The sequence below is a fragment of the Rhinolophus sinicus genome, linkage group LG05 (genome assembly GCF_036562045.2).
Source record: "Rhinolophus sinicus isolate RSC01 linkage group LG05, ASM3656204v1, whole genome shotgun sequence".
NCBI lineage: Eukaryota > Metazoa > Chordata > Mammalia > Chiroptera > Rhinolophidae > Rhinolophus > Rhinolophus sinicus.
In genome coordinates this window covers 164,236,378-164,263,335 of record NC_133755.1, presented here as the reverse complement: position 1 = coordinate 164,263,335, position 26,958 = coordinate 164,236,378, and the positions used below count along the sequence as shown (strand labels likewise).

General features: G+C 37.5%; 1 protein-coding gene across 12 annotated transcripts in view; it reads left to right on the top strand.

Moving 5' to 3' along the window:
• Window positions 1–26,958, top strand: part of HIVEP2 (HIVEP zinc finger 2) — a 183,668-nt gene that overhangs the window by 139,856 nt on the left and 16,854 nt on the right. For 9 of the 12 annotated variants that reach the window (XM_074333647.1, XM_074333648.1, XM_074333646.1 and 6 more), the window contains 3 exons: window positions 14,242–14,336; window positions 20,477–20,521; window positions 21,201–26,751. In XM_074333647.1, coding sequence (XP_074189748.1) covers window positions 21,583–26,751 — 5,169 coding nt within the window. In that variant the 5' untranslated portion in view covers window positions 14,242–14,336; window positions 20,477–20,521; window positions 21,201–21,582. The remainder of the gene's footprint in view (window positions 1–14,241; window positions 14,337–20,476; window positions 20,522–21,200; window positions 26,752–26,958) is intronic. The other 3 variants (XM_019756630.2, XM_074333652.1, XM_074333651.1) reach the window with 2 other exon arrangements.

Here is a 26,958-nt window from a genome sequence, read left to right as displayed (position 1 = left end):
TGCCTTTGATAGCAGGGAACAGAGATCCTGACCCAAACTTTCTAAAGCAAAAATAGAAACATTTTTGGCTAATGATCCTCAACAGTCCAGGGGTAGATGCTTTCAGGCTCAGCTTGATCCAGAGACTTGTGAAGCCTGCAGATTCTGGTTTCTTTGTGAGGATTCTTTTGGCTCTGTTCCCTCTGGTATCAGATTTGTCATTAGGCTGGCTCCTTTCATGGTACTAGTAGTGACAAAAGATTCCTGACTTCCTCTCCTCACCACACAAATCAAAGGAAGAGAGAATTTCTTGTGGCTGCTCAGAATGTAAATCTTTCTTCATGTTTGACAGTCACCACCTGTTGTTACTGAGAAGCCCAATGCAATTATTTATAATACTTTTCTTGACAGCAAATCACTACAGTAGGGTAGGATCAAAGGGAAGAATTTTCCAGATATATGCGCATACTATTAATATTTGGGTACACCAAATATTACGTATTTGGTGTACATAATGTATACAATGTGTACAAATAATGTGTACAAATTATGTATACAATGGGAAAACTGTTATTCTAGAAGAATAACTCTTTGTTTACAATTTTGGATGACATTATCTCCATTTACTATATAAATGATTTTTGCCTATTTTACTTTAAAATGCTAACTACTGTCTCCTTAAAGAAAGTATTTCAGATTTACTACTTTTGATGAGTATTTTCTTTGTTCCATGGAGTGAAACCACTAGAACTAATTATTTTTTTAAGAACTAATTATTTCAACTCAACTTGGATTTACTTGTGGAGATCAAGTTTAATTAATCCCCCAAAAATAAAAAAAAAATTACCACCCAGAACTTTTAAGTGTAACTATTTTACATTCTAACCCTATTTTTATCTCACAGATATTAAGCCGAATAGCAACATAGTCACTTGAAATTTTCTTTGAGATGTTCCTGTCACAGAAAATAAGCTGACAATATGAAAACTGTCCATTTATAGTAATCCCCTGGTGAGGAGGTACTATTTATAAAAGTTTTCTATATGATGTGCATATATTTTATAATTCTGAGTACTATGTCCAAATTGTTTCTTTTCTCTTTCTATAGTTTTTTGTTGTTGTTGTTGTTGTTGTTTCTTATGAGTAAGGAGCTCTAGCCTCTTCTCCTTTTCTCCATGAGGAGAAAAGAAAAGGAAGGTCTATTTTATGAAACAAGTCATGGCAGAAGGTAATGAAGTAAGGGTTCCCACAGGCGTGTTTATCGTACTGTTTCTGCCCTCCTATGCACTTACCTCCAGTTTCTGGAAAATGGGTTCTATTGTTTGAAGAGAAGGGACCGTACTAGCTAAAAGGTCTATGATCAAAATACAGAAAGACATGAAGAGTGAATGTGCCACACATCTTCAAGGGCAGATCCCTGTCATTTTTATGGACTTGGGTATCACCAAGCAAAGGTGAATATTTAAGGGTATTAATGATTTCCCTACCCTACAATTAAGAAAACTAGTTATCTTGGTTATCTAGTTATCTCCTCTCCCATTTACCAAACTAAAGGTTAATGTCTCATGTAGAATGTGCCAGGCACAGCTGAAATAATGCCCTTCTTAGCATCTGGGTTGAATCCATTGTAATGCCCACACTAGATGAACAGTAAACCTCCCTAACTGCTGCATCTTCCCATTGCAGCTTAGCAGGACTTCCAGGTCTAGAGTCCTTCCCAACCTTTGTGGGTCCTTTGTCAATGGAAACTCACTATTGGATGGATACTAAAGTATTTCTATTTAATGAATAAAATGAATGTAAGTTTTTTGCTGCTAGATGTGTATAGAAGAAGGTTGTGGCTGACCTTGGTTAACCATAAAATTGTCACATCTGTCTATTGTGTGAAAGCTTTCCAACTGGTTACTATGTTGATTGAACTTAGGTGTCCTCAGTGAAGTAGGAAGTGTTAGAGCTCAGACCTTTTCATTTCTTCCGTTTTAGTTTCTTTAGCAGTAAAATTGGTTTGTGCATTAGTATCATCATCATCAACAACAACAAAAACAAGAATATCTACTATTTGATGATTTGAAGTTGGCAGCCGACTTTCACAAGTCATCTGAATTTTTGGCTCACCAGGAGAGTGGTGTAAAAGTGGGGTCAGCACCTTTATTATTCTCAGTCTACATATGAGTAAATAAATGCAAGTGCAGAGAAAGTAAGGGAACCACCCAAGGTCAGCTCATGGCAGAGGGATCTTAAACCTATGTCTTCTGCCCACTGATTCCACACATGCTTTCTTAACTGGTTTATAGGATCCGTTGTGGTCCATGGAAATAGCCATGTGTTTGGGAGACAGCGAGTCAGGGAACTACTCGCTGATCGTGTAATCTTTGAGAAACTGCTTAGACAATTGCTTAACTTTTCTGAGCCTCAATTTCCTCATGCTCTTTGTACATTAGAAGGCTATTATGAGACTGAAGTGATAAGCTTTGAAAATAAAAGAATACACACATGCAAGGCATTATTAAAACATTTTCTTCTTTATATTATAATGCTAGTTGTCGATTAAAAGAATTAATCTGCTTGTTCAAATAATTTACACCCATGTCAAAAGCAGAGAGCAGATGCTGCAATAAAATTAGTTCTGGAACCTTATCTACGGCCCTTAATGAAATCAGAGAAAGCTTGATAAGTTAGAAAATATAATATATTTAATTTTGTAATCTGTGTTTTGATTTGCTTAATTGTTTTTGCTTTTTTTTCTTTCTTTTTTTTTTTTACTTTTGTTTGTTTTCATGAGAAGCTGGGCTAAGGAAGAATTCTTAATAAGATTTTTAAAGCAAATTCTTTTCCTGTCAGTGATATACCAGAGAGAATGAAAGTGAGATTCCAAATAACATCAATAAATGAGGAGTCGATGAAGACTGTATAAATTAAGGCCATTTGTGGGCCTGCAGATTTTAGTAAGTTGCTTTCAAAGCTGAAACAAAAGTTTGTTTGTTTGTTTGTTTGTTTGTTTGTTTATTTATTTATAATTTTTTTCAAGGTGAATTCTTTCTGGTTGCGTGTTTAAATTGTGTTCATCAAATTATTCACATTAGTGTGAAGAACACAGAGATTAAGCCCATATGCCCATATTGGATATTGGTCAGTGTTGACTGAAACCCAAATTATGAATCACTAACACACATTCTCGAGCATTTGGATCAATTTGAAAACACAGATCAAGTTAAATCACATATAATTGGTTAATCAAAATAGTACTGAACATGGTTTTTAGACTCCAATTCGTTGTTTAAAATTTTAGTAACATTTAGGATAGTTGATGCAGATGCCTTAAAAGTAGAGGTTGATTTGAGACTTGAAATGCTTTCTGGTCAAATGGATTCTAAACCTGTTAAAGTACATGTGTCCAAGTCTGGTTTTATACCCTATGGGTATTCGACAAATGAAGCCATTCATCCAATGCTTTCAGTACACTGCACAGGCTTTGTGTGTAAGATCTGCCAGGGGAAGTTCTCTGTGTCCCAGAATATGTCAGATGCATTTACCATGTCTGCTGCTGAGCCTTGACAGTAGCTGGAAATTTGACCATGTCTCAAAGATAATATAATTTGACCATATGATTTCCATATCATTCATATGCAATTCCTTAGAGAAGGAAAAATAATTGCTGTTTCTCTTGAATTGTATTATATGTACCTTTTCTGTTGTATTTATGAAATCCTTTCTTTGCTTAGAATCAATACAGTTGAAAGCTGAAGGAAAATACCAACATTTGGGGGGTTTCCACAGCACTTTTTATATACCTGGAACCAATTAGTTTTCATAGTTGTGCTGCCCAAACATTATTGAAATATATAAATAGATTCAATTTTGGAAACAGTTCCCAGCTATATTTATTATGTCTTTTATAACAGTCCCGATTATTGAGGTGTGTATGCTCACACATGAGTATGATGGGGAACAAAATTAGGACTAGTGCTTGAAGCTAGAAATGCTGTTAGTGATCAGAATACGTACCACGAATGCCTAGATACTTCCTAGAGGGAGGCCCCAAATTAAGACCTTAGCTTTCCAGCCACCATCCTAAAGAGAGACACTTAACAGGCTTAAAAAGTAGTATCTATAAAGCCAGTTTTTCAGTAAGAATAAAATTTTCCTTGATCCTGACACCAGATACCTTTCTCCCATGGGTCTTCACTTTAAATAGACAATTAAGAATTGTAAACCACAGGGCTCCTTTTAATGCTAAGTAAACTAGAATATGTGTAGATACCGTGCCTTGTCCATAGTAGCAAGCAATGCATATTTTGGTAACCACTGAATTGGAGGGGAAATGTGGCATAGAATCATCATCAATGCCCTTGGATAAATTATTGACTTAAAACGCCGGGAAAAAAATCACCTCACTCACTAATGACATCATAAAAAGTGCATATTCGGGCCATCAATAAATATTTCCTAAATGTTGATAGAATGAAGCACAGCATGATGACTACAGTGTTCTCCTTTAGGCAGTAATATAGATTTGTGAGATATGATATCATTAATTATTGTGTTCTCTTCCTCACAGGCATCCCCCTTCATCCCATTATCTTTTAAAAATCAGTTTATTGAGTACCTACTATGACAGGCATCCTGGTTACAACAACCATGATCAGGAGAAATTATTGCTTTCATTTTCTGAGTGAAGAAAAAAGGATCGAAAACGTTAAATAAATTGTCCAAGATTACACAGCCACCAGGTATTAGAACTAGTGCAGGAGTGTGGATTTCCTGACTCAAAATCCAATATTCTTATCAGTGCACCTGTTCTTCCTCATCTCAACAATTTTGTGTCCTTTTATAAAACTGTGTTAAATTATTGTATTAGTCTGCTCAGTCTACCATAGCAAAATGCCACAGATGGGTGGCTTAACAGAAAGTTATTTCTCACAGTTCCTAAGGTGAGAAGTCTGATCCACTGTCGGCAAAGCAGGTTTCATCCTGAGGCCTTTTCTCTTGGCTTGTAGGCAGCCACCACCTCACTGTGTGCTCACACAACCTCTTCTTTGTGTGCATGCTGAGAGAGCTCTCTGATGTCTTTTCTTATGAGAACACTGATCCAGTGGGATCAGCGCCCCACCCTTATGATCTCATTTAACCCTAATTATGTCTTTAGAAGCCCCATCTCCAAACATAGCCACACTGGGGCCTAGGACATCAGCATATGAATTTTGGGAGGACACAAACATTCAGTCCATAACCATTACCAATTATGAGAAAGTTCCAGGTAGAGGAATGCAGTCAGGCACTCCTCCCTCATTCCTGTGCTTGGGGCGTGCATGACGATCTCAGCCTAACTCAAGGGCTTAGGTTAGTACCAGGGAAGGCTGGAGTGAACCATCGTTATCCAGTGTGGTTGCCTCAAACTCTAGGTTGGCTCTATACCCTGGTACCATTTGGAATGGGAGTGATCAAAGCTGAGGCTAAGTCTCAGAGGGCAATTATAACCCATTATAATAACAACAATAATACATGAATATTTGCTATGTGCTAGACACTCTACTAAATGTTTGGCATTCATTGAATTTAATGTGTCATCGAATTCTCACAACTGAATGAGGTTGGTAGGTGATATTTGGTGTTGCTACTTCCTTTATACTAAGATTTTCATGTTCACATAGCTAGCAAATGCTTGATCCATGATTTATTTGAACCCAGACAGTCTGACTCCAGTGCCCTAAATACTTACCTATTCTGCCCTTCTAGTTAGTGAATAGACCAGCATCTTGATAGTCGTTGAGGTAAATGTACTCTGAGACTGCAAAAGGTGGAATATTCTTGAACAACCCCAAGGAGTGACTTTTTACATCTCAAGGGCCATTGTCAGCACTGTCCTACTTGTCTTGACCATCACTTAGGGCAGCGGCAGAAGTTTGTGGCTGTGTTGTCTCAATGCTTCACTTCTAATCCATGAGTCACCTTTCTTTGTCCCTGGTTTCAATGATCTTCACATGTATATGTTTGGCATAAGTATACATCGTATCAGCATCAAACGCCACAGGTCTTTAGCAATTAAAATGATTAATCAATAAGGAGGCAGGAAAGAAAGAGTGTTTTTGAGTTCCCCTTTCTTTCCCACTTTTCCAAGAGTTTATTCTACTAATCATCTTATCACATCTTTTCCCCCTTAGCTTCAAGTCTTTTCTGTCTTTAGAAAACTCCCTCTCAATTTTGATTCCTTTTCAGGCTATACATTTGCAGAAGTTTGCTCAAAAAGGAATGGAAAGGGATGACATGCAAGTGTGCACTCTCTAAAGTGTTTCTGTGATTGTGGCAATCCTCTCCTTGGAATCTCTGATGGCTCTCACTGTCTACCAAATAAAGTTCCTTTACCATCTGCTACCACCTTTCCTCTCAGCCCTGACTCCCATTACCTCAGTATGCTGAATGTTCTAGACACACAGACTAATTCTTCAACATCCCTTGCTCTTTTCTATTGCACAATGATATGTTCGCATTAAATGCTTTCCCTCTGCATTGCTACTTGCCAAATCTTAGCCCTCTTTCAACCTAAGATAGTGTTTCTTAAATGCAGCATTCCCAAGCAATCTCTTGTTTCTCTTGTTTTTGTACCCCCACAGTACTATTTTGTGCCTCTGTTGCTTTTACAACTTGTTGTTTATATGGATTTTCCTCCCACTAAACGGCAAGTTCTTTGAAGGCAGGAATCATGTTTTATTTATCTTTGAATTCTATATGTGTACATAACTCTTAATTCATAGTTGGTTAAGTGTCATTGAAATTGACTTAAATTATATGTGTATATGTTTATATTCAATTATATACAAACTTATATACAGAGGGTGCCAAAAAATGTACACACATTTTAAGAAAGGAAAAACTGTATTAAAATTATAATACAATAAATAACGCTAATATTCACTTAACACCATCTTTTGAGCAAACGTCATACTACACATTGCTTGTAATTCAATTCAACTTTGGAAAGTAATAAATAGATATCATCTCTTAAAATGTGTATATATATTTTTGGCACTATATATGTATATATATTTGGTAAATAAGAATAATATCTGGATTCTAACTCAAATAAATATAAAATTTGCACTGTGATAATATTTTATTTAATTACATTATTATATGTAATAAGTTTTGAAAAAAATGGCATTTGAATGAATGAATGGGCCAGTAAATGGAATTCTGGAATTGTCTGGCAAAATTTGACAATAGGATCTTAAAAACACCTGCCTGCTTCAAACTTGAGTATTTTTCTAGCCATAAACTCTGTAGGCAATGATATATTCCAAGATGAGGCTGAAAATATAAATGCCATTCAGTTTATCAAAGTGCCAGTAGAGTACCTGAATAACCACAAAGCGTAGGAAATTATAAAGCTTTTCTTGTTACTTAATTTGGGTAAAGCATGGCTTCCATTTTAACCATCTACCTCTGTTGAGTCTTACCTGGTTGTTCAAGCCCTTTTTAACCATATGCTTCCCTGAGTTCTGGCAATAACTGATATTCCAGTGATTTGCTGTGTGCTAACTTTATGTTCATTTCTAAAGTACCCTGTCACTTATTTACTCTATTTTCCTCACCAGTCTGGGACAGTGTTGAATCAAGATTTGCTCTTTGATTTACAGAGGTTGTATACCTCTTTACTGGCACACAAGTCAATTTCTCCACTCTGTCAAAATTTTCAAGAGAGGAGATAGAATTGATGATTTCAGCAGCTCAGTTATTAGGGGGGGTTAGACCCATTTGATTAGGTTATGTGACATGTCATAGGCCTTGCCTTGATTTCTTTTTGAGGGATCTTTGTTGTGTGTAGACCTAATGTAGGGAGACAGAGACAATTTTTTTCATCACATCTGAGAATCACTTGTAGCATGAAATATGGAATGCAAGTCAAGTTTTCAGCTGTGCTTTTATTGGTTTTGGTATGATTTACATTGATGTGGGAGGCTCTTCTTTCCTAAGAGATGGATTTTCCTTCAGGCAAGGTAAACCTGTTTTATGTATACTTAAGAATATGATGCATATTTGATGATTTGATTTCTCCATTTTCTTTGTTTATATAATCCAAAGTGAACTTTGACCTTTATTTGTGCTAATCTTGGCATATCCAGGAGTAGAAGGAAAGTTGGAGAAAGCATCATTACCTTGTTTATGTATACTTATGGCAACCAAACAGTAAACATAAGCACTGTAAAAGATAAAACTTGAGAAAACAACACAGAGTTATGACTTTGTTATGCCATATTTCTCATGAGAGTAGCAGTCAAAAAGTCCTTCTCTGGCTTTATCTTCCAAATATTTAGTTAAAGAGTAGATATTTAAGATAGCTTGGCAAGAAGTAGTTATGTACCTGCCGTAATAACATTAAGGCATAGAATAGAGGGAACTGAAAGGAAGGAAATAAAAAATAAAAAATGGGAATGTAAAAATAAAAATGTAGCACAAATGAGAAAACGAAAAAAGATTTTTAATTATATAAAACATCTAATTGGCCTTGCCCTTTTGCAAAAGCAAGGCAACATACACCGTTCTGAAGAACTAGTGTCTGTTGAGATGCAGTTACCATATCTTCAGAGGTCTCCATGGTGAAATCTTGATATGAACCAAAGGGCTTATCTCCATTGACTCTCAATGAAGGAGTTTCCCTCGCTTTGGGGAAGATGATCTCATGTCTTGACTTAAAATATTTACTTTAAAAAGATTTTCATTATAACAGCATAAGAAGCTTGATAACAGAAAACAGCTTGTGCTGAAAAATGATTGAGAATTAAATACTTATTTTTGTTTTGGATATTAAATAATGTACCACTTGTAAAATTGATCATTTTGACAACTAATTTTGCCATCATTTATTAATTTTGGAAAAATTAATATTTTCATTGAACTTATTTTATTTTCTATAAAAACTGATAAATAGTTCAATGGAGCTTTGCTTTGTAGCTATTGTTATTTTCTGTTTGATTAGCTTTAAAGTATGGACGATAAATGTCTTTGCTCATTCTAAGTTCAATATCATTTATTATTCATTTTTCATTCCTTTACTCATTCAATCAGTTTCTATAATAGGGCCAGGTTAATAAACTTTCAATAAGAAGTAGCACGGCTAGTGGAAAATATAATTGACTTGGGAGTTTGAAGACCTGAGCTGTAGCCCAGAGCCATCATAATGACCTCTGGATCCTTAAGCAAGCCTTTTGACTTCCTTGGTTCTCAGCTTTTTCTTCTGTTAGCTGATGGATTCAATAATTTCTAAAACCTTTCATAATCCTAAATTCCCCCATATGATTTAGAATAAACTAAAAAACTAATGGTGATAGAAGTGAATAGTTTGCTCCTAAGCAAGTTAGTTAGATATGACTTATTTCATGTCAAATATGTGATCAAGCAAACAAATCTCAGTTACAGCTATGGTCTTGGAAAACATGACATGTGTTTAACAACACATGTGGGGAGAAATTTGCATTGCCAATACCAAATGATCACAGCCCAGATGCAGAGTAAGGACTAGTGAGCACTATACGATCCTGAATCATCAAAGAAAGATTAAATTATGTTTAGGAGACTGTAATTAACTCAAGGAGAAGGCTAATGTGCTTTGGAAAATAATCACTAGCAGATGTTAAAACAAAAATATTTTCTCTGTGGTCTTTACCTAACCATGAGGTTGTATTAACTAGAACGTTTTATTCCCTAAGCATCCCCAGGAACCAAAATTTCACCACGCTGAAATGAAGTATAATGCAGCTAGAGAGAAACTGGAATGATAGTCTTATATTTTTATGTCATCTGACAAATGTATTTTAAATCTAACATTGAGAACAGTGTACTTTTGTGTATTAGCATGCAGTTTTCCTTAAAGACTTGCTCAGTCTTGTTGCCCCTCTAAAGCCTTTCCTAATTCTCATGACAGGATTGACCGGAAGTTCCCTCTTTTGTGATCTTCCTGTACTGTGTTTATATTTATGTCAACTTACTTGTTTAAAATGTCTGCCTTCTAGGCTCCGATCTCTTAGATGCAGAGCTTGCTTTTTCTTTTTTTGTGTTTTGTAAACTTAGCCCATTTTCTGGCATATAGTAGGAATTCATTCAATACATGTCTAAAAGGGTCATAAAACAGTCAGAAACTGTAGTTAAGGAGGCTTAAATTACAAACACTAATTCATATATATGCACTTTCTTTGTTTTTAAATAGTGTTAATTTACACAGTGCTTTGTTTTGTATAAGTTCTGTGCTCCAACACTGACTACCTGCTGAGACGCAATAACAGACCAGAGGTAGATCTGGGGAATTTTTATAGGCAGTTTCTAGAACCAGAATCCTAAGCAATATAGCAAAGTAGGTGAGTTTTGACTCAGTTTATCCCAGCCCACTCTTGGAAAAATCCCTTTTCCCATACACATATTTGACTTTTCAAAGCCTTCTGCTTTGTTGTCTCAGTATTTAATTGCCCCATGTTCCAAAATTACCACATTTTCCCTTTCCTACTTGTATCTCCTCAGTCTTTCTTCTTCTTCTTTGCATTCCAAACCCAAACCCAACCTTTATATCAAAACTGAGAAACTTATAGTCATCATACTGATCGAAGTGTGTGTGTGTGTGTGTGTGTGTGTGTGTGTGTGTATCTTTATAGCCTGTGCCTGCCTTCCCTACCACCTCCCAGGTGCCTCTTACCTGACCATTCTAGGCACTCTGAATTAGAACAATGCGCCCATTTAGAGCCTTTTTTTTTTTTTTTTTTTTCCGTAGATGGGAAAAGATGCCTCTCTGCAAAAAGCTGGTGGAATTGATAAAGTATATCTTGACCATCCATTTATCTTTCAGTACTCTTCTCCCGTCTTTACCTACTTCTTTCGAATCTCTTCTCCTTTCTGTAAATAAAAACATCTCTTCTCTAGAGTATGAAGAGTAGTGTTCATTATTTTAAACATCATACTTAAACACTCCTTTTAACCAAGAAATATAAGGGTCATATCTTATTTCCAGGTTCTATTTACCATTTTTTGTAGAGTTGATGCAAATAATTATTATTTTTAATCGTGATAACTCTGACTTAAATTGTAACTGATTTATCTTGTCAGCTCTTCTACTAAGATTGTGATCTACTGTATATTTGTTTAACTTCAGAAGAAACGAGAATGATGGAAAGTACTTATATTTGCATGGGAAGTTTGTCAATGAAACTTTAACCTCTTGAAAAATTCATCAAAAAATCATATCATTAAACCATAACTTGTCTTAAAGTAATTTGGAAGAATAGAGAATTGAAATAATAGAGAATCCTACCAACATTGGATATTTAAAAAACCTCTCCGCACTGTCTGTCTGCCTATCTACCTATCATCTATCTGTTTGTCTATCTATCTATCTATCTATCTATCTATCTATCTATCTATCTATCTATCACCTATCTAATCATAGCTCAAAGAGCCTTGCTTTGCTTACTGATAATAACCTATAAACATCCAAGAATAAATATCTAATGCCAAGAATTTTTTCCCTTAGAGTAGAAAGGCTGAGAAATCACTGAGATAGAAACAGTAATACTCAAATTTTCAATTGTTTATTACAAACAGGAGATGGAGGGTTGGAAAATATGTTTAAGGAACTCTCCTACAAACCTGCAGGTGACAAGTTACAGTCTGTAGTTTGTTAGTAAATGAAAGATAATTTCCATCTCATATTTAGGAATGAATTTTAAATGATCTGGAGATATTTAACAAGATCTGTTAACATTATTCTCTGAAAACTTGTTAGTTTGATTGAATGTTAAGGTTTCATTGCATGGTGATTTCTCATGTATCTAATAATCTGAAAGTAAAGGTAAAGAAATGAGTATCTCTCCTCTTCCTTTTGTTCCATTGTTTAATAGTATACTATTGAACTGTTGGTTTCTAGGGGATAGAAGCATGAGTTGTCATACTACATTCTCAAGAGCTGTTTGAGGAAAGATTTTTATTTTGATGAAGAAACTGAGGCACAAAAATTCACTTAGAGTTAATGCAAAAATAATTCACTTAGAGTTAATGCAAAAATAATGTTCAGAGATGGTTATCACCATGTCTTTATTGTAATAGTAACAATAATTACCTCCCTTGTGGAGGCCATGACTGATTCGAATTTGCAACAAAATGACTTGTGCAAAATAGCTGAAATTGGTATCATTTCTTTCATGTTAATATCATCTAAATCTTTGCTTAAAAATCATACTAATTACCTGGAAGTTTCTGTGAGGTAAGACATAAGTGCAACATTATTACCATTGCTTTTTGGTTCTTCAAAGGAAAGCCAAGCATTGAAAAGGTTATGAATTGTAAGTCACGTGACAGAAACAATTTTTGAATCTCTTACTGACTGAAAAGAGGTATCTTCTAAAATTCCAGATATATGTGCATGTCATGAGAGGAGTGTTTTCTATTTCTAGTAGCCGTAGTCCAAGAAAGTAAGACTGGAAAACCACAATCAGAACTGGGAACATTGCCCTGTCAGCTCTGTTTTGCCTGTGGAGGCTGTTAGTAGGAATGATGATTTGGGGTCTGGGAATGGTTGGATGCCTGTCTATAGTTGCTACACATTTGGAAGGAGTGGGGGTCAGTGTTGGCCTCCTGTGGATTATCCTCTCCTTTTCCCTTCTTACCTTTTAGTTCAGTTACTATGGAATTGCCAATCACAGGTAGTCACTGAATAGTGCAAGTTATTGTTCCCTATAAATAGCTGTATCTAAGGAATCTTGGCCCATTTGTGTCTTGGGTGAATTTTGCTCTGAGTGCAAAATAGCTCAGTGATTTATTCGTTTTTCCTGAGGATGCCATGCTTTACTTCAGCTTAGGTCATATATCCAAGGTGCAGTTGTGGTGTTTTATTAAGCACTTTAACTTGATTTTTTTAAAAAAACAGGTGCTATTTGGTTTGTTAAAAATATGGTTAATTGTTAATTATCTTATAGAACGTAGATGTCTTATTTGTTTTGTTTTTTTTTTGTGTGTGTGTGTGTGTGTTTTTTAGGGCACTACCCCTGTTCCTTCAGTGTTTAATCAATCATGCTCTTTGGCTTTGATGAAGCATTCAATTTTGAGAATAGTTGAGCTTATCAAGTGTCATTTTAAGTGCCAGCAAATGGTTGATTTGAGACAAGAAGAACAAAGTTTAAAGAAGAAAATAAATCTAGCATTCACTTAATAATTTGCCCTTTGCAGCAACAGAATCTTATCTGACCACCCACATTCATCTGGTTGCTGACGTGGTTCTTGCTTCAATTGCAGGAGCTATTTTTACACCTTTTGTTTCTTTTGAGGAACCGAGTGGGCCTACTTGCTTATAATGATTCATGTCTCCAAATGCACAGGGTGTCCTGAAGTGCTACTGCAGTGGTGTGCAGGAAGGAGGGGGACAATTAAAGCGGGCTGCTTCCTTTAAGCACTTTGAATGCTCTCATGAACTGGTAGTGGATTAAGGCACGTTTTAATTGTCATGTCTTGATGCTTTAGTCCTTCCTATGAGACAATAACTTGTCTGGAAGAAAGAGCAATTTTTTTAAAAAAACAACATATATACAATAACCATCTAGGGGTCATGTAATATTTTTATATGGGCCTTTTATTCTGGGAGAAACCATTCTAAGATGGTTGATTGATTAATCTGTTTGGATTGAGTAGTTTGACTGACCTTCCATGCATTTCTTTGGATAAGACTTGGATAAATATTAATGCTAAGCATGAAAAAGTCCCTTTCTTTGTCACTTCCTAGCATTTGTTAAGTATCAGGATTTTCCTTTGGTTGTTTATGGCTTTCTATTTTAAAAATTAGTTTTAGCACAGAATATAACATTGCTGAAATAAACTATAGAAAATAATTTGCTGCAAGGATCTGAGACTTCATCCTGTGGAGTGTGTAGTTGGTGACACACCAAAAGTTTTTTGTGAAAATCTCAGCTTTAAAGCAGACTGTGTCATGGACTACAGAGGAGTCATTTCTAGTTCCAATACACTAGGTTTTAACTCTAATATTATCCTCCTGATTGCCTCTACTTTTGCTGTTACAGGCAGTTCTCTTTTCATACAAATACTTATTTCAAAGTTTTAAACTATGTCAAAAGAAAGGAAATTATTTTCTTGGGCAAAAAAGTCTTCTTGACAGATCCAATCCCCCCCCCCCCTTTTTTTTCCTCAAGGGAGGCAGTCTCTGTGAAGAATAAGCATGCCTATTAAATTCATTATAAGTGTCATCATTTTAAAAATCTTCTTGTTCATTTTTAGATTCCCAGAAGTTGTGCATTAGTTCCTGTGGGGACAGTTGGCATCGTGGAAGGCAAAGACGGTTGTGATGCAGTTTTGTGATATGATGATAACAGGTTAATAACTACAATTTATTATTTTATTCTGTTGTTTTTACATTTAACTTGAAAAGTGGTTTTGGCTGACTATGCATCCATATGTAAACTGACTTTGTCATCAAGTCTGGGAGGAAGCTATGTACATGCCACTTAGAGAGAAAAGTGGTGTAAAGGTTTGGTTTTATTTTATTTTTTTCATAATAGACCAGTTTCAGATATAATGCCCTTAATTGAGATAGCTTCATTTAAAGAGAATTTCTTTCTGGTAAAGTTTATTTTCATGTAACATTCTACTTAGTAGTAAATCCTAATTAGTTTTGCTATATAATGGGAAGATATTCCACTAGAAAAACAAAATCACAATGGTAAAAAAAATTATGATGAACTATTAAAAGTAGCATACCATAGTCAAAATAAATCATAAATATTTTGACTAAGTATGCAAACTATACAAATATCTGCAATCATGTCCTCATTGTAACCAGTGTGGAAAAAACATAGTTCGGTTTTCCATCAGGCTTTAAATATCAAATTCGATTTTGATGTATGTCACATTAGAGGGTGATCGTTGTAATATTTTTACTTTGCTCCAAAGTTTCTCTGAATTGCTTGGCAGGGTTTTATATAATATACAGTAGCTTCCTCATGTTGGCGACTTGCTCATTTTAGGGAGAACTGAGGTTGTTATGGGAATTTTTACTAATCAAAGAAGCATTTATAATGAATTTGGCTCTCAGGAAGGTGCCTTTTTTTTAAATCATCCTGTGGAAATAAGTCTGTATTCAGTTGGACTCTGGCACTCACCATGGTTTTTTGGTAGATCCTTTTTTCCCTCATCCGGTACTCATATGCAGTAGTGATTTGTAGGCCATCATTGTGAAAGCAGCAGTGCTCTGAGATGCTCATGTATTTCTTAAGATAGTTTATGCGTTATCTCTGGCATTTGAAAAGCAAATAAGTGGAGATGGCCTCTAAAATAATTACTATCATAAGACATATATTTGCTTACAAGTGTAAGACCACCAAATTCTCAGGAAAAGACCAAATAACCATTTTCATTTTTAAAAAGTCTTATTATTAAAATTTTGGAAGTAGAGAGGTAGTGTTTGTTGCCAGTCATTGTATTTATTTAGCTATCCATTATTATTTAGGATGTTATTATTTAATGCTCACTTGACTTTTGCCACCACTCAAGTAATGATTAATTTCCTGAGGTAAAGTTTTTTCTAAGATAATGTTTTTCTAAGCAAAGGATTCCAGATTGACAACCCTGGATACTGTAAGCCTTTATTCATCTGCAGAGCAAACCTGCCTTCTTGCCAATCCCACCCAGCTGTTATCCTGAAGAGACCTCTGTGAAGGTCTATATGGGAGGCTGTTTCTGTGCCTTTCCTTTCAGGGCCTGCCTGAGGAAATTATGTAACTGTTTGCCAAATTTATTTGAGTGGGACTGTGAAGAGTGGCCAAAGGGGAGGGCATGCTTTTAGAGAAATGGCAACTCTTCCATGCAGTGTATTGTTTCCTTTTCTTTTGCTCAGTTCCTTTAGTTCCATTGCCATTGAAATAGCCCTGCAGTAGGTAGTACCTTTGTCAACACTCCCCACTTCTAAAAATTGTGTTGAGCCTGTTAGATAACATCTGTCTTTACTGACTGAAAGATGCCTATCAGCTGGAGTGTCATCCACAGGAAACCCAAAAGTCTCATCCTCTTGCAAAATATCTTACTGCCTTGGTAGCACTCAAAGACATTAGGGGGAAATTTTAGATGTGCATGTGAAACTGTATTTGGAATAACTCTCCTTTGTTGGCAATGGGTGCCAAAAATGGCTTTGCGTGGGTCTGGTTACCATAAAAAGAAATCTCAGAGAATGAAATGATAACTGGCTGTTTTCATATGAGGATTGCTGTCATACTGCATTTTTTAAACATATGAATTGATTGGGAAACTGGAAATTTGCTTTTAACACACAGTTAGAGAACATGAAAAATGAAATAAATTTACGCAGGCATAGAAGAGTAACGTAACTATAATTAACCACATTACTATAGATCTTTATAGCGCCAAATAGATCCTTATTGAGGAAATTAAACTAAAATCGCAGGTATGTACAATGGTACATTTGATGGTTTATAATAGTATGATGAGGTTCAAAGTAACTATTTCCCTTTCTATAAGCATTTTCATACATTTAAATAATAAAACACAAGCTCAGAAACTCATACTATTGTTGGTAGAGTTAGATTCTGAAGTAAAAGGATCACAAAAAAACAAATGTGGTTATCAAATCTTGTATTAAACTTTGAAATCCTTATGGTTTTGAAAGTGAACTTTTTTCCTAAGTATAAGTTGAGGAGAGCAGCAAAGTGACTTTTGAACACTCCTAACTCCTTCCTGGAAAGAGAGAGTCATGCCATGTCCTGTAATAGATCTGTGGCACACACAAGTTACATTGCAGAGTTTTTTTTCAGTTTCCAAGATAAAGCAACTGTAGACAAGAAATTCATGAAAAGAGTCCATATTGTTAATGGTTCATGAATATGATCAGTAAATTCCCCAAAGCATCCATCACTCATTTTCTCTCTCCTCTAACTTTCTATATATGCCTCAGAAACTTCAAGAAAGAAAGTGATTTTATGGATAGCAGTTAGTTAATGTTGGAGAGACTATCCTTACATATGTTTAAAATCTAATGCAAAAGTTTCATGTGAAATAGGAGTGATTTCTAATTTTCAAGTTATATGAGGTTGGTGCAAAAGTTATTGCGGTTTTAAAAGGTTAAAAATAATTGAAAAAACCACAATTACTTTTGCACCAACCTAATATTTTAAAGATTTTTACTGAAATGAACGTTACAGTTCAGAGGAATGCAGATGTAGACCAGATAAATCCCTGGTACTGCTGAGACCTCCAGCTCAGAGCTCTTCCTGAATGACCGGAAGGGAGCGTGGCTTCGGTGTCATCTAATTTCGTGATAAAATGGTAGGACATCTTAGGCAGACATGTCTTAGATATTTAAAAGGAAGAGGTTTTTTGACAGAAGCTATTTGCAAAATTGAGTTTATGTGTTTTTTACTGGGATCAAAGTTTTGAATTTTAAAAATTTTCTGGAAAATAAATGCTATTGGAATATAGGATGGCATTATGTTAATATCAGCAAAACTGATTTTTATTTTTTCAGTAAAATAGTAGATATGACTTTTTCTGATTACTCCCCTTCTCCTAAAGTTTATACCCAACAACAATTAACTAAATGTTTTAGATCATTCTTGTTCTGACCATTAAATATCTGCTTTTGAATTTTTATGTAAATCAACTTTCTTCATCTTCTGATCTATTCTTTAACAGCAAAATATTATTGCTATTTTTTGTATGAATTTTATTTGATGCATCTCTTTTATATGCTATGTCATTAGTGGATAACTATTGTATATATTTTTGTTTAGGGTGTAATCATTTTAATTTATTACTGTAAACTATAAGAATTAAAAACATCTGCTTTATAAAGGTATTACCTCATTGCTCACTGAAAATATTGTACTCTATTTAATTATTAAATATATTATTCCAGTCCTGTTTTTCATATAATTTTACGTACTTGTTTAACCTGAAGTCTATATTTTAAGCAAAATTATAATTATGTGTAAACCAATGGATGGAAAGTAATCCTATCCCTAATTTTTACTTGTGAATGAAATTTTTACTTTCCTTAAAAGTAATGCTTTCTAAAGAACAAAGTAAAAGAATTGTTTGTCATGAGAATTTATCGTATTCTCATAAGGAGCTGTCCTCATTAATACCTCTCATTTTGAGCATTATTTACTCATTTTGAGCATTAATATACTCATTTTGAGCATTATTTAAATTATGGATTTGTTTGATTTCTAGGAAATGGCATGTTGGGGCCAATTTCTTCACCACAACTATACAAAACTGATATATTCTCCCAGTACCATGAAAAATTAAAGCATTGGAAATATTGAAGTCAAGTGAAAATATTTAGGAAAAAGTATTATTGAAGATGGATTGTTTTGAGTTGTGATAAAATTTAACAGCAGAGGTGGATGGGAGAGGTGAAACCTCATGGGCTTGGAAGTCAGCCAAACCTGGAGTTGATTTTGGTTCTGACACTCAGCCTCCTTAAGTGTAATTCTCAGCTGTAAAATAGGTGTAATAACACTTATTGCATAGGGTTGTCATGAAGATCAAGTAAGATAATGTATATGAAGTTTTATACCAGTATTCAGTGCACAGTAAATGCATAATAAAAAACTATTATCACTCTTTACTAGCAATGGAACTGCATGCATAGATCAATACCACGATAAAATATTAAATATGAAAAGTCACTTAGAAATTATTCAGGTCAGGCTCTGCCTCCTAGTTAAGGAAATAGTTGCAAATGTTTCTGTCTTGAATTGAAAATACACTCTACTTCAATTTTAGAGGGTGTGATTCACCTCTGAAAGTCTGACAGAGGTTGTGTCTATAAGAAATATTTAGTTGATTAAATTAAAATGTCAGTGTGTTTGAGTTTGACATTCTGTATTCTTCTTGTTAGCATGGTTGTTGGAGCTAACTGAAGAAGTAAATCTGCATTGACGTATTATGTAAATTTGCATTGAAGTATTGAGGCCATCACTTGTCTTTCAATTTTTGCCTTATTACCTACTGAGGGATGTATAGAAAAATCACTGTGGGGGAAAACTTCAATCCAGGAGCAAAACTTTTTAGCAAACCAAAGTTAATATGCTTGTTGTTTAGTTTTTCCAATGACTGCTTTACGAATCTATATGGCTCTAATCAAGACATCTTGATTACAGATGTCTTGCTACACATAGCTGGGGCTACTGATTTCTCATCCAAAGACCTATTGTTCCTGTGGGAATTTCCATGTTCTTTTCCCTTTTCTAAGCGTACCTGCTATTATGATCTTCATAGTACTATTCTGTATTAGGGAGCAAATTGGACATGGCAGTGAGAGTGGTACTTGTTTTAGTTTGAGAAATTGTAGTACATTTGCATCTTTTTCTTAACGAATATTTTATTAAAAAGATAAACACGCTTGTGTTAAAAGAAAATAAACAAAAATAAAAACACCAAAGTCATAAGATGAAAAGTAGAAATCCCTCCCTGCCCCTCCCTCTGACTCCCTGGTTCTGCTTCTGTAATTTTACTAGTGTTAAAAGCTGTTTGGCATCCTTGAAGACATTTTCTGCTTCTTGTCTGCTTCTCTTTTACACAAATGGGATTATTAAATACATCCTAAGGTACAATAAACATTTTTGCATTCAATGTTACTCTCTTCTGTACGAGTTTATGTATCGGTACTTATAACTGTACTTCATTTTTTAAAAAATGACTGAGTTTTATGGTGGAACCATAATGTATTTAAGCAATCTTTGTACGCATATCTTTGTGCACTTGTGAAGGTATATCTGTAAGGATATATTTCCAGTAATGGAATTTCTGGGCCAAAAGTCATGAGCTTTCTTACTTTGATAAGCACTGCCACATTACCAATCAAGGAAACATCTCAGCTTTCATCATAATTGGTACAATTGAGCATTAAAGTTCTCGGAATCCTCTGGGCAATACATTGGCCATTCGCTTTAGGAAGCTGAGTGTTTACTTAAAATCTAATAGTTTCTACATTGTCAGGTTTTCTTCCTGAGTCATTCACAGTCATCTAGAGAACTTTTTTATTTGCTGTGATGCATGTTTTCTAAAAAGGAAACTTATTCTTTTAAATGTTCAAACCTATAGGTTCAATAAAAAACCCCGCTATTCTAAACGTTTTGCTATCTAAGGTGTTAGAACCAGGCTAATTGTGGCAAAAAACCAAGGTGTTTTGATATAATAATTTTATACCTTAGAAAATATTATTCTGAAGTTTTTATAACTTTTTCTCTTTGAACTCAAAGAGTTTTGGACACAGTGTTAATATAAGGTTTACTGCTTTAATATAGTGTATTCTAAAAAAGTTACTTGCTGGGTTTTTGTTGTGTGTTTTTTTGGTTTTTGTTTTGTTTTGTTTTTGGCACATAGCATTACGAGCTCTCTATGTAATGAACTTTAAATTGACAAATTGACATTTGTATACAGCAATGCTGCAGTTTAATAGAACAATTTTTCCTAACAGAATTTATTTTCCACCCAGGTAGCGTCAAGACAATCATGCTCATGAGAACTCTAAACCAGTCAGGTAATCATTACATTTTTAAACTGTCCCAAAAATATGTCTTGTTTATGAAGGTTTTATAATTGTTTGTTTAGATTCACTTTTCTTCCTTTTCCAAAGTTCTGTAACAAACTTTGATTCTTATAGCCTTCATTTAGCTCTACTAAGCACTGCTTTTAAGCTATAAAATATATCTATATTGCATATTATATATTATGTTATGTATTTATATATTTATATATTATATTTATATAATTATATATTTATAAATATATATTTTGTATTGTCTATAAAATGTATCTACATAGAGAAAGATGTAGTACACTTCAACATGCAAGTCATAAAACTTGGTTCGGAATAGCTCTAAATTTATATTAATGAAGGCTTTAAAAATACCATGATTTTATAAAAAATATTTATCAAATGTTTTTCTTTAAATTCTTTTTTAACCAAAATTAAGGTGTATTTAAGAGAATGACCACAATTCAAGCATTGAAGAGATTTATGCTTATGACTTAATGTTAAGCTTGATATTAATATCCTTTAATTGTGGAATTAATATAACAGCTATAAAAAGAATTCCTTGGAGTAAAAGTCATTTTCAATTTATCCAATTTCTTGTTGGTTAGTTTGGATTGGTTTTGGTTTCTTACTTGATAACTGTTATGAAAATCTCTTTGTATTTTCTTTTTCTTTCCCCCAGATCATTTTGTCTTAGTGAAACTGGCAATTGAACTTTGCTCTAGTTGATGGGCAAAATTTCTCCTAGACGATTCATCATCGCAATTTCATCCTAATTGAAAATATTCAAATGCCATAAGAAATCTTATAGATTTGCACTTAGCTTTTGGATGGACATTTCTACAATGGAGAGAACTGTGTTATAGCCTTGGTCTAAGGACATTCCCATTGCCCATAGACTACGGGGTGGGTGTGGGCGAGTCCTACAAGAAGGGGCGCTCAGCGAGTTTGCAGATATCCTGGAACATGGAAACAAGCAAGCTTTGAAAAGCACAGCTTTGGAGACACTCCATGAGTCTACACGACTTTCAAGCAAACTAGCACTTAAGACCTTGTTTAACAAAATGGACACTGGGGACACAGCTCTAGGACAAAAAGCTACCTCAAGGTCTGGAGAAACTGATAAAGCATCAGGTAGATGGAGACAGGAACAATCAGCTGTTATTAAGATGAGCACTTTTGGCAGTCAAGAAGGACAACGGCAACCACAAATTGATCCAGAGCAAATTGGAAACACAGCATCAGCACAACTCTTTGGTTCTGGGAAACTGGCCTCCCCCGGCGAAGTGGCACAGCAAGTCACAGAGAAGCAATACCCACCGCACCGTCCGAGTCCTTATTCATGCCAACATTCACTCTCTTTCCCTCAGCACTCATTGCCACACGGGGTCATGCACAGCAGCAAGCCACATCAGAGCCTCGAAGGCCCTCCGTGGCTTTTCCCTGGCCCTTTGCCATCTATTGCCTCCGAGGACTTATTTCCTTTTCCTATCCACAGTCACAGTGGTGGTTATCCCAGAAAAAAGATTTCAAGTCTGAACCCCGCTTTTAGCCAATACTCCCAGAAAAGTATCGAACAGTCAGAAGATGCTCACAAGAAAGAGCACAAACCCAAGAAGCCCGGCAAGTATATCTGCCCTTACTGCAGCAGGGCATGTGCCAAACCGAGCGTGCTGAAGAAACACATCAGGTCCCATACTGGGGAGCGGCCATACCCATGCATACCTTGTGGCTTCTCTTTCAAGACAAAGAGCAATCTATACAAGCACAGGAAGTCACATGCCCACGCAATTAAGGCAGGACTGGTCCCTTTCACAGAGTCAGCTGTCGCTAAATTGGACCTAGAGGCTGGTTTTATTGATGTAGAAGCAGAAATACATTCAGATGGTGAACAGAGTACAGACACAGATGAGGAGAGCTCTCTATTTGTTGAGTCTTCTGACAAAATGAGTCCTGGTCCACCAGTCCCACTGGATGCTGCCAGCAGAGGGGGCTATCATGGGTCATTGGAAGAATCACTGGGAGGTCCAATGAAGGTGCCGATTTTGATTATTCCCAAAAGCGGGATTCCTTTACCTAACGAAAGCTCTCAGTATATTGGCTCTGATATGCTACCCAATCCATCTTTAAGTACTAAGGCTGATGACTCTCACACAGTGAAACAAAAACTTGCACTAAGACTGTCAGAGAAAAAAGGACAAGATTCTGAGCCATCTCTAAACCTTCTGAGCCCGCACAGTAAAGGAAGCACTGACTCTGGTTACTTTTCTCGCTCAGAAAGTGCAGAGCAGCAAATAAGCCCTCCAAACACAAATGCAAAGTCTTATGAAGAAATCATCTTTGGAAAATACTATAGGCTTAGTCCCAGAAACACACTCAGTGTTACAACCCCAAGTCAGGAGCGCGCCGGCATGGGTAGGAAGGATGTGATGGAATCATTACCTCATGTGAACACCAGGTTAGACGTCAAGATGTTTGAAGATCCTGTTTCACAGCTGGTCCCAAGCCAAGGAGAAATCGACCCCAATCAGACTAGCATGCTCAAATCCACCAAATTCAACAATGAGTCCAGACAATCCCAGACGATTCCATCGTCTATCAGGAATGATGGGAAACTTTATCCTGCAAATTTCCAAGGCAGCAGCCCAGTCCTCTTAGAAGCTCCTGTGGATTCTTCACCCCTTATTCGAAGCAACTCAATGCCAACTTCTTCAGCAACTAATCTAAGCATCCCGCCTTCTTTGAGAGGAAGTCACTCATTTGATGAGAGGATGACTGGTTCTGATGATGTGTTCTATCCAGGGACTGTAGGAATACCCCCTCAGCGCATGCTAAGAAGACAAGCTGCATTTGAGCTGCCTTCTGTCCAGGAGGGACACGTGGAGGCAGAGCACCATGGCAGGATGTTGAAGAGCATCTCAGGTTCATCCTTGAAGGAAAAGAAATTGGTTCCTGGGGAAAGGGTTGGGTATGACTATGATGTCTCCCGGAAACCCTACAAGAAGTGGGAAGACATGGAAACACCAAAGCAAGGCTACAGGGACATTTCCTGCTTAAGTTCTTTAAAACATGGTGGAGAATATTTTGTGGATCCCTCAGCGCCATCACAGGGAGTGCCAACCATGTTTGGAACTACATGTGAAAATAGGAAACGCCGGAAAGAGAAGAGTGTGGGGGATGAAGAGGACACCCCCATGATTTGCAGCAGCATTGTAAGCACTCCCGTGGGCATGATGACCTCAGATTATGACCCCAAAGTACAGATGCCAGAAGGCGTGAGAAGTGGATTTGCCATGGCTGGGCATGAGAACTCTTCTCATGGTCACTCTGAGCGCTTTGACCCATGTCGACCCCAACTACAATCTGGAAGTCCATCTCTTGGGTCAGAAGAGTCGCCCTCAGCCACTGATTCAGACAAGACGTCAGACCTAGGGGTGAGGAAACCTCCAGGAAATGTGATTTCTGTGATTCAACACACAAACTCGCTGAGCCGACCCAATTCATTTGAAAGGTCTGAGTCATCTGAACTGGCGACTAGTGCACAAGACAAAGCCTCTTCACCTTCCGAGACCTGTGACAGTGAGATTTCAGAAGCCCCTGTGAGTCCAGAGTGGGCTCCTGCAGGGGAGAGTGCAGAAAGTGGGGGCAGACCATCCCCTTCTCAGCAAGTTCAACAGCAGTCCTACCATGCACAGCCCAGGCTGGTTCGCCAGCACAACATTCAGGTTCCTGAGATTCGAGTGACGGAGGAACCTGATAAGCCAGAGAAGGAGAAAGAAGCTCCGAGTAAAGAGCCAGAGAAGCCTGTGGAGGAATTTCAGTGGCCCCAGAGGAGTGAGACCCTGTCCCAGCTCCCAGCAGAGAAGCTGCCACCCAAAAAGAAGCGTCTGCGACTTGCAGATATGGAACATTCTTCAGGGGAGTCCAGCTTTGAATCCGTCGGCACAGGCCTATCTCGTAGCCCCAGTCAGGACAGCAACTTGTCCCATAGCTCCAGCTTCTCGATGTCTTTTGAAAGAGAAGAAACCATTAAGCTCGCTGCTCCTGGTAAGCAAGATGAGTTTGGGAAGCATTCAGAGTTTCTGACTGTCCCTGCTGGTTCATACTCATTGTCTGTCCCAGGCCACCACCACCAGAAAGAGATGCGACGCTGCTCATCTGAACAGATGCCTTGCCCTCACCCAACTGAAGTCCCAGAAATTCGAAGCAAATCGTTTGATTATGGGAATCTGTCCCATGCTCCAGTGGCAGGGGCACCGACCTCCACATTATCCCCATCACGGGAGAGGAAGAAATGCTTCCTGGTGCGTCAGGCTTCCTTCAGCGGTTCTCCTGAGATTGCCCAGGGGGAGGCTGGGACAGATCTGGGCGTAAAGCAGGAGCAGCTAGAGCACCTGCATGTTGGCCTCAGGTCCACGTGGCACCATGTCCCATCCTCTGTGCTGCCTCCTCTCCAGGCAGAGGACCCAGGGAAGCAGATTGTGGGTCCTTGTGCCCAGCTGAGCTCAGGGCCACTCCACCTGGCCCAGCAACAGATCATGCACATGGACAGTCAGGAGTCTCTGAGAAATCCCTTGATACAACCGACATCCTATATTACAAGCAAGCACTTGTCTGAACAACCACATTTATTTCCGCATCAAGAAACAATTCCATTTTCTCCGATCCAGAATGCCTTGTTTCAGTTTCAATATCCTACTGTCTGTATGGTTCACTTACCCACTCAGCAGCCTCCCTGGTGGCAAGCCCATTTCCCACATCCCCTTGTGCCACACCCTCAGAAGAGCTATGGCAAACCTTCTTTCCAGGCGGAAATTCATCCTAGCTATCCCTTAGAGCACATTGCAGAGCACACTGGAAAGAAAGCCACTGATTATACACACACAAAAGAGCAAATGTACCCGTGTTATTCAGGAACATCAGGGTTACACTCAAAGAACCTTCTCCCAAAGTTTCCGTCAGACCAGAGCACCAAATCACCTGATACTCCCTCTGAGCAAGTTCTTCAAGAAGATTTCGCCTTGGCAAACACTGGGCCTTTACAGTCCTTACCGGGAACAGTGGTTCCTGTTAGGATCCAGACCCATGTCCCATCCTATGGGAGTGTCATGTACACAAGTATTTCTCAGATACTTGGGCAGAACAGTCCTGCAATTGTCATATGCAAAGTTGATGAGAACATGACTCAGAGAACACTGGTAACCAATGCGGCCATGCAAGGAATAGGGTTCAACATTGCCCAGATGTTGGGGCAGCATGCAGGCTTGGAAAAATACCCCATCTGGAAAGTACCTCAGACCTTACCCCTTGACTTAGAATCCTCAATTCCTTTATGCTTACCTTCCACCTCTGATGGTGTCGCCACCCTGGGAGGTAGCAAGCGTATGCTTTCTCCAGCCAGCAGCTTAGAACTCTTCATGGAAACAAAGCAGCAGAAAAGGGTCAAAGAAGAAAAGATGTATGGACAGATTGTGGAGGAGCTTAGTGCTGTGGAGCTAACCAACTCAGATATCAAAAAGGATCTCGTCCGCCCACAGAAACCCCAACTAGTTCGCCAAGGCTGTGCTTCTGAGCCAAAGGATGGCATGCAGTCAGGGTCATCTTCCTTCTCCTCGCTGTCCCCCTCCTCCTCTCAAGACCACCCGCCTGCCAGTATGCCCTTGAGAGAGCCATTCCCGCCCATCTCCAGGGCACCTTCTCTCGGGCAGAAGTCCAGTGGGCCTTCTGAAAGCAGAGAGTCCTCAGATGAGTTAGATATTGATGAGACAGCCTCAGATATGAGCATGAGCCCACAGAGTTCGTCATTGCCACAGGGGGACAGTCAGCTCGAAGAGCAAGGAAGGGGCCAGAAGCTGCCTGTTGGCATGCTGGTTCACATGGCCTCCGGCCCAAGCGGGAAAGTGGCAAACTCGACTCTGGTTTTCACGGACGTGGCAGATTTCCAGCAAATTCTTCAGTTCCCTAGTCTTCGGACAACAACTACTGTGAGTTGGTGCTTCTTGAATTATACAAAACCCAATTACGTGCAACAGGCCACCTTCAAATCCTCAGTTTATGCTTCATGGTGCATTAGTTCCTGTAACCCAAACCCATCAGGATTGAACACCAAGACCACTCTGGCTCTTCTGAGGTCCAAGCAAAAAACCACCACCGAAATTTATACTCTGGCTGCTATGCACAGGCCTGGAACTGGCAAGCTGACGTCATCCAATGCTTGGAAGCAGTTCACTCAGGTAACGAATATTGTTCTGAAAGCATTCTGTATTGTAGATTTGATTGCTGAGCAGAATACATAGTGAAGGACATACGGTCTAAAAATACAGGGAAATGAAGGTCAGAGCTGGGGGAGTCCTTTGCAGCACTGGTCCTGCTCATGGATGAGAAAAGTTACGAGCATGAACTTAGTGATGAGGAGCTCAGGAAAGTCCCCACCACAAAGT